Source organism: Arctopsyche grandis, chromosome 8, assembly GCF_051622035.1.
Source record: "Arctopsyche grandis isolate Sample6627 chromosome 8, ASM5162203v2, whole genome shotgun sequence".
Taxonomy (NCBI): Eukaryota; Metazoa; Arthropoda; class Insecta; order Trichoptera; family Hydropsychidae; genus Arctopsyche; species Arctopsyche grandis.
In genome coordinates, this window is record NC_135362.1 from 7,974,734 (window position 1) to 7,987,571 (window position 12,838).

The 12,838-nt window shown below is 33.4% G+C and overlaps 1 protein-coding gene across 8 annotated transcripts in view; it reads left to right on the plus strand.

Moving 5' to 3' along the window:
• Aldh-III (Aldehyde dehydrogenase type III) overlaps window positions 1-10,010 on the plus strand; it is a 35,247-nt gene extending 25,237 nt beyond the window's left edge. For 2 of the 8 annotated variants that reach the window (XM_077435672.1, XM_077435677.1), the window contains 7 exons: window positions 102-265; window positions 4,904-5,134; window positions 5,219-5,416; window positions 5,806-5,921; window positions 8,235-8,370; window positions 8,446-8,596; window positions 9,658-10,010. In XM_077435672.1, coding sequence (XP_077291798.1) covers window positions 102-265; window positions 4,904-5,134; window positions 5,219-5,416; window positions 5,806-5,921; window positions 8,235-8,370; window positions 8,446-8,596; window positions 9,658-9,684 — 1,023 coding nt within the window. In that variant the 3' untranslated portion in view covers window positions 9,685-10,010. Of the gene's footprint in view, window positions 1-101; window positions 266-4,903; window positions 5,135-5,218; window positions 5,417-5,805; window positions 5,922-8,007; window positions 8,124-8,234; window positions 8,371-8,445; window positions 9,463-9,657 lie in introns of those variants that run through there. The other 6 variants (XM_077435671.1, XM_077435676.1, XM_077435670.1 and 3 more) reach the window with 4 other exon arrangements.
• Window positions 10,011-12,838: the final 2,828 nt, after the last annotated feature.

Here is a 12,838-nt window from a genome sequence, read left to right on the forward strand (position 1 = left end):
ATCTGCGTTCATGTGTGATTATTATTTTCATTTTAAGCAAGAGCACATTTACATTATTAAATGTGCACGTTCACATTATTAAATGAGCTCTTGATTTGTAGGAAGTCGTGCAAGTTTTGCTCGGTGGTGTCGAAGAGACTACGGAGCTGCTGAAGCAAAAGTTCGATTATATATTCTTCACTGGCTCTACGACCGTCGGTCGTATTGTGCATGCTGCTGCTAACAAACATCTGACTCCGACTACACTTGAACTCGGAGGCAAAAGGTATGTATATTGACATATATTTCTTATCGTACAAAGTATTTTTGGATTGTTTACTTGGCTGTATCTTCTGTGAGTAGATTTATATCTGTAAATTATTCAGATTGTGTGTAGAGTTTATAATACGTACGTTCACAGCTGAAAGGTGAGGGTTAAATGCCAAACATTATAGAATGTAGTTTTTCTTTATATTTTCAGTCAAAATGTCAGGGTTTTCGTGGACGATTTTTGGCATCGTGGTATGAAATCATTTTGAAGCAAGAGGTTTTGATGAAAATTTCAACATTTTTTGAGAATCTGATCCTGTGAGATTTGTTCCATAATTAAGTACATACATATGGTTATTATCCTTGGCTATATCCTAGTGCATTCCTATTAGGAGCGTTAGGCTTCAATCTCGTCGTGTTATGTTTCCGGGAAAGCACTTTTGTAAGCTATTAAGAGGGTTGGATAGCAGCGTCACTTTTGAATATCGCTTTATAAAAAATGTTGTTTTTGTTTCTGTCTTCGAGCTACAGCCCGAACTACCACGAAAGTGAGTGAGAGTGTGTGTGTGCGCGCGCGTTTTGCATCGAGCACAAATTCCCAAACATCGAATATTATTGATGTATTATTGATGCGAGCGGGAAATATTTGTACTTGCAACGTTTGGGAGCATGCATCTTTCGTAATATGCTGTTTCGGTCGCTCGCGCTTATGAATGTATTTACGCGTCCCGCTTCTTTGAATTCTCCTTTCCGTCGTGTCATATGCATATCGTTCAGCGTTTGTTTGTACGAAAGTCTAAGAACTGAGTACTTACAATGGATGGAAGAAAAGGGAAGAAATAACGTATGTTCCAGTCGACTAAAAGACAAAAACGATATTTTAAACGAAATATCCATCTTACAACACATTCGACCACCAGGTAATAATGCTTTCTTGTGACTTAGTAACTATTATTTATTATGCAAAATGTAGTGATGTGAGCATAGCATAGGAAAAGGAGTAAGACAAGGAGATACAATCTCGCCCAAGTTATTCAATGCGGTGCTTGAGGGAGTTTTCAGGAAATTGGATTGGGATACAGCCGGAGTAAGCATCAATGGTCGCTTTTTGAGTCACCTTCGGTTCGCAGACGATATAGTTCTAGTAGCTCGTGATTCAGCTGACCTACTTATCAGACTAACACAGCTGGACAGGGAAAGTAGAAAAGTAGGATTAAAAATTAACGTAGATAAGACTAAACTAATGTTCAATAGTTATTGCATGCCTGATAGCATCCCCTTAGATGATAAACCAGTAGAAGTAGTAAATAATTATTTATATTTAGGTCAAATAATTGACATGTCTGGTAGTAAAAATGAAGAGATAAAGAGATAAACATCGATGTCGCCAATGCTGCTGCTGTTGGAAACTTAGCTGTAGCCTCCACAAGTTCTGGACCGACATCTTTGTATACAGTTCCGCGAGATTTATTCGATCAAAATTTATCAGAAACAGCTAGTTCAACGTCATCAACGAGGCTTGATGATTTAGTTATAGAAGCAGAAGCAGACAATCCCAACGAAACAGATATTCATGAACAATTAGAAGGGCGCAGAATAGTAGATATTAAATATTTATTTTCAGCGCTTTCAAAAATTTAGCATGAACACACTAATTGTACATTATCTGACTTAAATTTTGTGAAAGAAATAAGAAAAGGTTTTCTCAGCGAATATGTTTTTCGGTGTAGAATGTGCTTAGCAAAGGAAACTGTATACTCCGAAGATCCGAAACTGCAAGTTTCCGCAAATACTGCTTTCGTAGAAGGAATTATTTGTACAGGTAATGGCTATTCACAATTAAATGAAATTTGAGTCGTGGAACTTACACAAGCATAGAACAACATTTAGCGCCAACAATCGAAGAATGTGCCTTTGATGAAATGATTGTCGTTGGTGAAGAAGAAAAAAGGCTCGCCATTTTAAATGGTGACATAGACGAGGAAGGATATCCCTTACTGACAGTCATTGCAGACGGTTCTTGGGCAAAGAGATCATATAAAAGTGGGTTTAACTCCTTGTCTGGTGCAGCGTGCATAGTAGGGCTCCGAACTAAAAAAGTTTTATATCTCGGAGTACGAAACTCTTAGGGCGGTTTCAGACTAGCGTTTTATACGCGCGTATAATCTCGTTTTTTGAAGTGCATGTAGGCACGTATAGGCGCTTCGTTTTCCATACGCGCAACTCGTACGAGCGTAGACACGCTTATAAGCTCGTATTATCCATGTTGATACTAAATCACCACTACCGGTTCGAGCGAAAACGCCGAAATAAGCCCGTGTACGCGCGTTCGGTTTTTTGAAGCGCAAAAAGTAGCGCGCGTGTAAGCGCGTATGGCGAAATGACCGTATACGCGCAGAAATAAAACGCTAGTCTGAAACCGCCCTTACCGCTGCATATGTGCCAGAGCTACAAAATTAAATATAGATGCAACTGAGCACAAGTGTTTTAAAAATTGGCGTGACAGCGCTAATGTCATGGAAGCTGATAAGTCTATTTAAATATATCTATGTTTTATTTAATAATGTGTGTTTTATTTTCATTTATTATTTTATGTTCAGTATATTTGTTATCTGTAAATGCATTTTCATTTTTCAAAACTGCACCAAGGAAAGATCCCTGGAAAATATACTTCCCACTTTTATTACTAATTGTTTTAATAAAAAATATATTTGCCTTCTGTTTGTACCTGTGAACAATATTCAAGAAGAAAAAAATCGTATATATCAATTTAAAATAATTTGCCCGTGAAAGGGTTTAATTACTATAATCTTTTCCTGTATTTTAAAAAATGTGAATATTTCACTAATATATATGTAGAAAATAGATTTTAGTATTTTATTTTCATTTTCTCCGCAAACAAAATGAAAAAATATTTTGAATAAATTCAATAATTACTTTACATAACACATTGTTTTATTTTAGAAGTTCGTATAAAAGTGTCACGTACATACATAGACACACCAATCTGGAGAAATAAAAAGAAATCGACAAGTCAGAAGTTGCAATTTGGTGTGCGCGAATATAGTACTTATGTATCGAAATATGTAATACGTACATATTGTGTAGTTACGATTCGAGAGAATTGTATATCGTATGTATGAACTTGTCATGTGAACAGTGGAGTCGTATGTGAGTGCGAGTGTGTACTAGCCTCGGACCCCCCCCGACCCCCGCACATATATTGAGTAAAAGGGACAGATGCGCGTCCAACAGATTCTACCTCTTTTAAATTTACAAAATCCAGCTTTCCTAATCAACTATTTTCTCCTCCAAAACTGAACCAATTTTAAAAAAAATTTCATCATCGGTATGAGAAAGATATTTTCTGTGCATCTATCAGCGTATTTTTTTTAAAATCGACCGTTAAATAAGCACGCTGGACTCTTTTCGTGGGTGTAAAAAAGAGGCGATTTTATAGATGTTTGGCGGCTCCTAGCTCCTACAAAAAATAATAAATCAAAAAAATAAAACGATAGATGCACCCCAATGGTGGATATCCATAGCATATTAAAAAATAATTTCTCTAGTGCCATAATTGAGGAAGGGAGAAGTTTAGTAAGTTTGTATGGACAAGGCGCTGCTGTCCAGCCCTCTTAAACGGGTTAGTACACAATCCTCAGGTTCTTAATGAATTTAAGTTTCATGCACCAAGTAAGTTCAAGGACCTGAGGAATCGTGATTTGTTTTCTCCTCCTGTGGCTCGCACAAATATGTTGGCAACATATCTAGAGCGATATGTCTGCTCAACCGGGTTGCTGGTGAAATTGACCTGTTTAATGTAAGCTGTGCTGAACTGGTTGAGTGGTTGTGGAGCAACGTCCGTGGTTGATTTTATCAATTATAAATATCATCGAGCACGGATGTTTTATTTACCTTTATTTGTGTTATGATTGTTTATCTGGCAACAGTGACGCGTTAGAGTAATGTCACTGTAGCTAATATGTTAAAATAAAAATAAAAATATGTATACTTATGCTAAGTGTGGCATTGATTAGATTCAAAATGTTCAATGTTTAATCTTATATTAGTTTTATAATCCATATTACATATACATATAATATGGTCTATTAAAGCCAATCTTTTTGGAAAAAGTTAGTGACAAGAAAAGAAATAAGTAGTAAAAAGCTCTTTTGCTTACGAAGCACTTGGGCTTAAAGGCTTGGTCTGAACAACCCAAGATTAAGAATTAGGTACATATTTGGCTAAATGGTTGTTTGGATGATTTTTTCGTATCTAAGAATCTTGAATATTATATTATTTTTAAGATCTTTCCAAATTCTTAGATTATAACTGTTTTTGGCCAGTTTTTGTTATTGATGATTTTTCTTTTTTACCAGCAGACATTCATTTATCATCATAACGATGAGTAAAATGCGAAAAACCCTACTATTCATCTCGAGTATAGACTTCAGCCTTTTTATTCTACTAAACATTGACTTTCGCCGTCTGGTTTGACTTCTACGCCCTCTAATTTCGTTTATTTTTCAAATCAAATCACCTTTTACATGACGTTTAGCTATACTTTGGAACCTAATAATAGTTGTATGCTGAAACCAGGCAAACATCAACGATATACTGAACACTTATGTATATAATTTTCATTTTATTTCAGTCCGGTGTATATTGACAACACAGCAGATATGGAAGTGACAACTAAGAGAGTACTGTGGGGAAAGTGCATAAACGCCGGCCAGACTTGCATCGCTCCGGACTACATACTATGCTCCAAAGAAGTGCAGGAGAAATTCGTTAATTATGCTAGAGATATACTAAAAGAATGGTACGGCGATAATACTCAAGAATCTCCTGACTTTTGCCGAATTATCAACAGTCGCAATTTTGCGTAAGCTTAAAGCGTTTTAATGACACACATTAGTATGCTAAATATGCGTATATTATATTATATTAATCGTTTCTCTGTTTTTAGACGGGTATCTGGGTTGATAAATAAAGATCAAGTGGCCGTCGGTGGTAATACAGATGCTAAGGAAAAATATATTCAACCAACTATATTGGTGAATGTTAAAGCAACCGATCCCGTAATGCAAGAGGAGATATTCGGGCCAGTTTTGCCGATTGTGAATGTAGAAAATGCTTATGAAGCTATCAAATTCATCAACAGCAGGTATAATTCGACATTTTTATTGTGTTGTTAAAATATAAATGAAATTGTACGATTTTATTTCGAACTTCATTGAATATTATATTGAACTGCAGTCTTATCATGTAGTATTTGAGAATAATTCATTTTTATTCGCATTTAAATAATAACAATCGTAGTTTAATTGCAATTGCACTTACATACATCCCATTTTGTAATACATTTCATATAATTTTTCTGAAAAAGAAAATAAACATAAGTCAGCAGCAGCTTAACATTTGTAGTTTTTGATTTTCATGCTCCGTGTTTGCAATCATTGAGCTAAATAATAATACACTTGCATGAAATTTAAATGGCACACTCATTAATTATGTCACCAATCATCAAATGTTTTTCATTTCGCAACACGACAGACACAAACCATTGGCATTGTATGTTTTCACCGAGCAAAACGACATTAAGGAATTATTCGTGAACCAGACCCAATCAGGGGGAATTTGCATCAACGAGACGATCATGCACTACGCCGGTAAGAAAATAATTGTCGCAAACATGGAGAGGCTGCCGTTGGCAATAATTTAAAACAATACCTTGGTGATCTGTACTGACATTAGAATAGTGATGGACTGGAAACTAATGATATATATTTATTCTTTTTTTTTTAACTACCTATGGTCTCTATATGCACCTTTCCCGTGAAATTTAAGACTTTTCATCGACGCTTTGAAATCATGTGTAGAATCGGGTATTTATTTCGAAATCTTTTGGTGGTGGAATTCATCTGAAATACGTAGATAAATAGTGTCACAAAAAACTCAATCATTTAGTTTAACAATGTAGACTGATGTTCTTTCAATGATCTATTTACCTGTTTTATATTTCGAATATATATGTACATATTATATTATAGTATTCACAATGTTCAAGAATGAGATATGTACATATGTATTCCTACTTGAATGTATTTATTTTTATTTTTTTGGGTATTTCTTATCACTGTACAAATATGCATCTTGATATAAACAAGGTGTTCTTAACAATGCCTTTATTATATATGTATATATGAATTATAATAACACCGAGTAACAAAAAAAATCATGGTTTTACTTACCTGAGTAGAGAATAATTTTTATTTAAGTTTCACCCACTGTGTTCGAAAATGACAATGATTTTTGTTGGTCTCTTCTCGTTTGTGAAATATGAGCAATTTTTACAGATTTTTGGCTTTTGAAGTCTTTAACTCCAAATATAGCATTTCTCTCCCAAAATTGAATATTGAATTCAATATTCAGATGTTTTTTCTATTGAATGTGATTAATTATTGTTTTGGAATAACTATAATTACTTATCTAGCGAATTTTATACGTCAGCAATATACTTTTTGTGAGCTGTTATGTATTCATTGGGCCAGTTTTATATTTCACTACGTTTACAAGGATTGGTTTTCAATATCAATATCTAAACGTTTGAAAATTGCTTAGTCGCCGTTCTGTTACTTTTTTTCTTGCTCGGTGCTATTTTATTTAACGAATGCTAAGACCTGTCGGCTTTACAAGATCTAAATTGTCAGTTATTTTATTAATTTATATAAATCTTTTTGCTAGTATTATTTTAGAATTTAAATTTTTGAACCAAATATTTAATCTATTAAGTGAGGAATTCTGTCAATTAACTTAAGAAGTTTGATGAAATTAATCTTGTAGCTTTTTCGAGCCTAAAAAACGATTGAAATTGTAAGTGTTGACTTTGGGAAACCCCATTTAGAGGTTATTTTTCTTCCTCGTTTGCTCAATGCTGAATGTCGTGGTCATTGAGATCATCTGAAATCCGGTGGACGATCTGTCTCTACTCCTCTTGTGCTGTGCCAAGTTGAAAGCGGCGTTTAGGGACAATTCCGTCTGACAGTTTTAGTAACTACTAGCTTCTCTAGACTCTCCACATACTTCCTGGCAATATGGTCAAGTAGGAAAGAATCTTTTTCCGTATGTTGTGGAGAATATCTCTGAAACTGCCAGCTCTTAGAGGATGGAGATGTTGAACGCTACATTTTGAAGGCATCTAACATGTCGTTTAGGGACGATCCCATCTGACCATTCCCTCGAGTGTTCTGGTAACTACCAGCTTCTCTAGACTCTCCACATACTTCCTGGCAATATGACCAAGTAGGAAAGAATCTTTTTCCTTATGTTATGGAGAGTATCTCTGAAACTGCCAGCTATTTGAGGATGGAGATGTTGAACGCCACATTTTGAAGGCATCTAACATGCCTTCATTTTGTGACTCCATAAAATTAAATGAGAAAATCTCCAGAGATTGCACCAGATGGATTTTCGTACTACAAAAACCAGTTGTTTAATAACCAAAAAATTTTGTTCGCAATTTATTTATTTTGAAACAGCCCAACGTCTTAGCTCTAAGAAATATATGTATTCTAAATTTCTTTTGTTTATAATTCATGTAAATATTTATATTACAAATTTCTCTATGTATAACTCATACTGACATCACGTTAGATATTTCTACGTGCAAGTGTATATGTGTATATATATATATATATATATATATATCGGTGATGGTCTAATCTAAGCTTTATATTTTCTATGGTGTATATATAGGGAGAAACCGCTAGCACTTTACATATTTAGCAAGAAAAGTGGAGATATTAAACTCTTCATGGATAACACGTCGTGCGGTGGAGTGTGTATTAACGATACGATGATGCATCTCGCAGGTTTGCCTCTATATCTATTGTTAAATAATCAACAAATGGAAACTCTCTTATTGCAATATTGTATTTTAATTTTTAATTGGCGGATGTTTAATATCGTCGAATGAATTTCAGTGGAAACGCTACCGTTCGGAGGGGTCGGAGCCAGCGGCATGGGAGTTTATCATGGCAAGAGTAGTTATGACACATTTACACATAAAAAGAGTTGTTTAGCTAAGAATTTCAATGCGCTCGGAGAAAAATTGGCATCGTACGTTCTTGTCTTATGTGTAATTTTACTATTGTTTGGATTTCGGTAGTGTTATTTACTATGTTTGGTTTGCAGGGGACGTTATCCACCCTATACAGATAAGAAAGTCAGTTTTCTACAATTCTTAATGAAGAAGAGGAGCGGTGTATCTTTGAAATATCTCCCGCATATTGCAATGTTCGCTTTGGGCGTGGCAGTCGCGTATGCCTTCAACTCCATACCAAAGGTACGCAATGTTGGTTTGAAAGTACTGAAACGCGATTGATTCGCATCACTGGGGTTGGGGGGTGTGTTTTTACATGTTTTTGCACTTATCTTGTTTCGAAAGAGTACCTAGATCAATTCGGAAAGTTGTCCAATTCGGACTATCATTGTAGTTGGGACAAAATTATATCAGATGTAAAAAAGATTTTAAATATGATGATATTAAAATGTTCACTATGAGTCACTTTTACAGTGATTTTTTCCATATATGTTATATAACAGTACCGCTTGAACTTTTTTTTTATTAAAGTACATACAAATTTGTCAAATATTACCGTCGAAGATTTTGTCTCGGATAGAGAATGGTACTGTTACCTTAAATGAAAAAAAAAATCACTCAAGTGATATTTAATATGTGAATATTCTAAATTTTTTTGTAAGTCCATAGCTTTGTGCCATGTGATTGAATAGTTAAAAATGTTTTTTGGATTATATTGTACAATTTTCCTTATTGATTGGGACTTTCTTGAATTTTCATACTACTTTGTATTGTATTTTTATAATGGTATTATTAAAGAATATTCAGTATTATTCAGTCATGGTTTTATTTAACCTTGTTGTTTTGGGCATTGAATGGATTATATAATAATATTCAATGTTTAAGGTCAAAAATTTGATACGCTTCATTATTCCGTTTGCAATTTGTCTGTGCTGGTACTAAATTTTCATTTTGTTGTGTTTTAATTTTATAATGGATTTTTTTTGTATTAATTCAAACGAAAATTTAATTATTTTATGATTGTAGTATTGAAAATAAGATTATTTTGTAAAAAAAATTGACATTGCTAAACAAGATAACAATACAGATTTGTGATCAACTTATGATTGAAAACCTTGAGTATCATTATTCTGTTCACCTGCCCACATCTTATCATGATAGATATGTAGATATCCAATCGTCGTGGGATGATTTTTGGTTTCCATTTATAATTCATATGCACATTCCCCAATAGATGTCAGTGACGTTGGCATAAAAATTTATATGATTGTATTATTTATTTTTATTTTATTTTATTTCCGCAGACAATGGGCTACGACAACGTTGAATGAATTCAGTGATCGTACTTCATAATGATAATTAATTCAACTAGTGTTTTAAGATATATACTGTGATGCGTATCGTATTGGAATGGTAAATTTGTATAATGGTTCACACATTCTCGTTTGTAGTTTGTCGATGTCTCGTATGAAAAATGCCATATTTATACATTCAAATTTAATGATTTTTTTTTAGATATATCTTCAAAAAAAAAATTCCAACTATTGTTTTTTTTTATATTTTATAACATTTTTTTACTTTTGTATATTATATTTTATTTGCACGTTATTTGTATGAATTTATAAAATACCAAAATATATTATATATTTTAAGAATGACGTATGTTTTTTTATTTCCTTATTTAAAAATAATATTTTGAGACTTTCCACTACCATTCCTAATATAAGAAATCCTTTACGGTGACACGACAACTCGTTCACAGACCCTGTCTGTTCACCAAGATCTCGTTTACTATGCCATTACGTATGCAGCCATCTCTTTCACAGACCGTCTGTTATCGGCGAACGAGTTGTCAGGTAACCATCCTTTACCCTTCGAGTGCTGACATCTTTTCTGTTGAAAGCCCGCCATGCTGAAAATTTTGCCAACATTTCCACCTAGAATTGTTTAGAAATTCAATAGAAAGCAGGTATAAAAATTGTAGCTAATCTAAACAAACCCTAGATAACTACCGCAGAGTTTTGTAAAGGTGTGTTTATACTCTAATATATATTGCAACAATATAAAATAAACAAAAGAAGTCTATTAATGAATGTATTTTTCCAAAACTAGTTCCATATTCTTCATTGTTGTTAAAATGTAATGCTCACAATCTAAATGCCAAGCCACAACCTAAAATACTCAGCAGCTAGGGATTTCCACCGAGAAATTATGCTATGGTTATAAATTCAGAAATTCCCGTGTAAACCAGTCTTTGTAAACATTGACACGGATTACACGACCCATGTTCAATCTATTTGTTTTCAATGCTTGCTGGAAAGGCTTAGCGGGTAGTATTCTTGATTATTTTTTACATATTCAAAAAACAATGTCCATCGGCGTTTTTCAGTTCCGTCGAATTGTTGGCAAAACGCCGATTGGCGTTGGTCAGCGTTCAAAGGGTTAATTGAAAAAAAAAATTGTCGTGTTGTTCGTCAGTTGGCGCTAATTTGTGATCAATAGAATACAGTTCATAAAACGTTATAAAGAAATTGTGCAGTGTATTACACATGCTAATATATTGTACATATGTACGTACATTAATGCCAATTTAAAATTTTTGTATGTGTATAGATTTCATGTGAAAATTAGTACATATGACATGATTATGTACACATTTTTCAACCTATGTACATATGTACTGTCTTGATTTCCAAAATAAAATGCAAAAAATTTAGTAAAATTTGTCATGTTTCTATAATTTTATTTAAATAATAAATAAAATTGCTTCTTTTTTGTCATTTCATTCAGACAATGAATTTACAAGTATATGACTAATTTTTTCATATATAATACATATACATATGTATGTCAACGACAGATATGTAAATTTGAAATCCATAGCCATTTTTTTAGTGTCTTAAATCGAAAATTTTAAATTTAAAAGATGACGAATTTTCTTAAAACAATAATGAAGTGGCATTGCAAAAAATTGTTAAGGTATTGTAGAAATCCGTACCACGAGTATATAATAATTATATACAATATCTGATTTACAGCTATTTCGCACATGGCGATCTCGCACACGTCACTAAAATCTCGATTGCGGAATATCTAGCACTCGAAAATTTCACCCACCCAGAGACATCCACGCGAACTATCACACTAACGAGAATTCGAGTGCCAGATATTCCGTATTCGTGATTTTCGAGACAACGATTGTTGTGTGCGAGATCGCCATGTGCGAAATAGTCCGTTTACCCTGATTTACAATGCGCAATTAAATAATAAAACAAAATGCTACACAATTTGAATCTTTCGATCCGACAAGTGCTATTTTGTAACTATTGCTGTAAAGGGAATCTGGAGACGAGGAAGAGACTTGTGACAAGAATTTGAAAGTAAGCAGATTAGATATTATTCGAAAGAATACGAACTTTCATAGGGAGTAATGGCATGTGTGCTAAATTTCTTAATGCTGTGGCAATAATAAGTAATTTTATCAACAGAAATGTATAATTTTCTTTGAATCGATTTAATTCTCCAATAAACATTAGTATATTTCAAAAAGTTACCGGTTAATCGTTATATTTCTTCATGCCTGCAGATGCTGTCATTTATCACAAATATTGATTTAAATACTTAACACACAGATGGTTCGGTGATTATTCCGCAAAATGCGATCACGCGCAAGTCGTTTAAATCCCGATCACGGAACATTTGGCACCCAAAAACTCCATCAATCGAAAGGCACCCACGCGAAATATTGTACTAACGAGAAATCGAGTGCCAGATGTTCCGTGATCGTGATTTTAGTGACTTGCGTGAAATCGCTTTTTGCGGAATAATCCGTTTACCGACACAAACACATATTTAAAAAAATATCGATTGTGACAGTTTTAGTGATATAATATACTAGTGTTTTTACCCGGCTTCGCTCGGTATTTGTAATATAAACCGCTTAAACATGGCCGATCTTGTAGTAAACATTTTATTTAAATTTATTTGAATATTCATTTGTTCGATGACGTCACGGATTGACGAACCAACAATAGTTATATACAAAGTCTTTTTCGAAATTATATATTAGATTGAAATCGCATGAGAGTAATAATGCGTGAGAATAATTTTAATACATATATAGCTTCGTTCACGATAAAACGAAATTCTAGCATTTTCATACAATGAAATAAATGGATTGATTCAAATTGTAAATTTTATAAACAAGGATGTGTCAATAAATTCTATATTGACATGATTTTAGAAAATTTATTTCGAACAGCATTTTCAATATTGTACTATGACGAAACAAGTTTGTAACAGTTAGGGCTGTCACAAACTGATTTATGCGGTGTAAAAAGAAACATTATGCCAGAGAAGAGTTTATAGCTACATACATACATATTTAGCAATTTAACATACATAATACAAGGATTTTTAAATATTCATTTGGTTTTAATTTATATGAATTGATAAAATGACCTTATAATTACCAGCTCTAGCTTT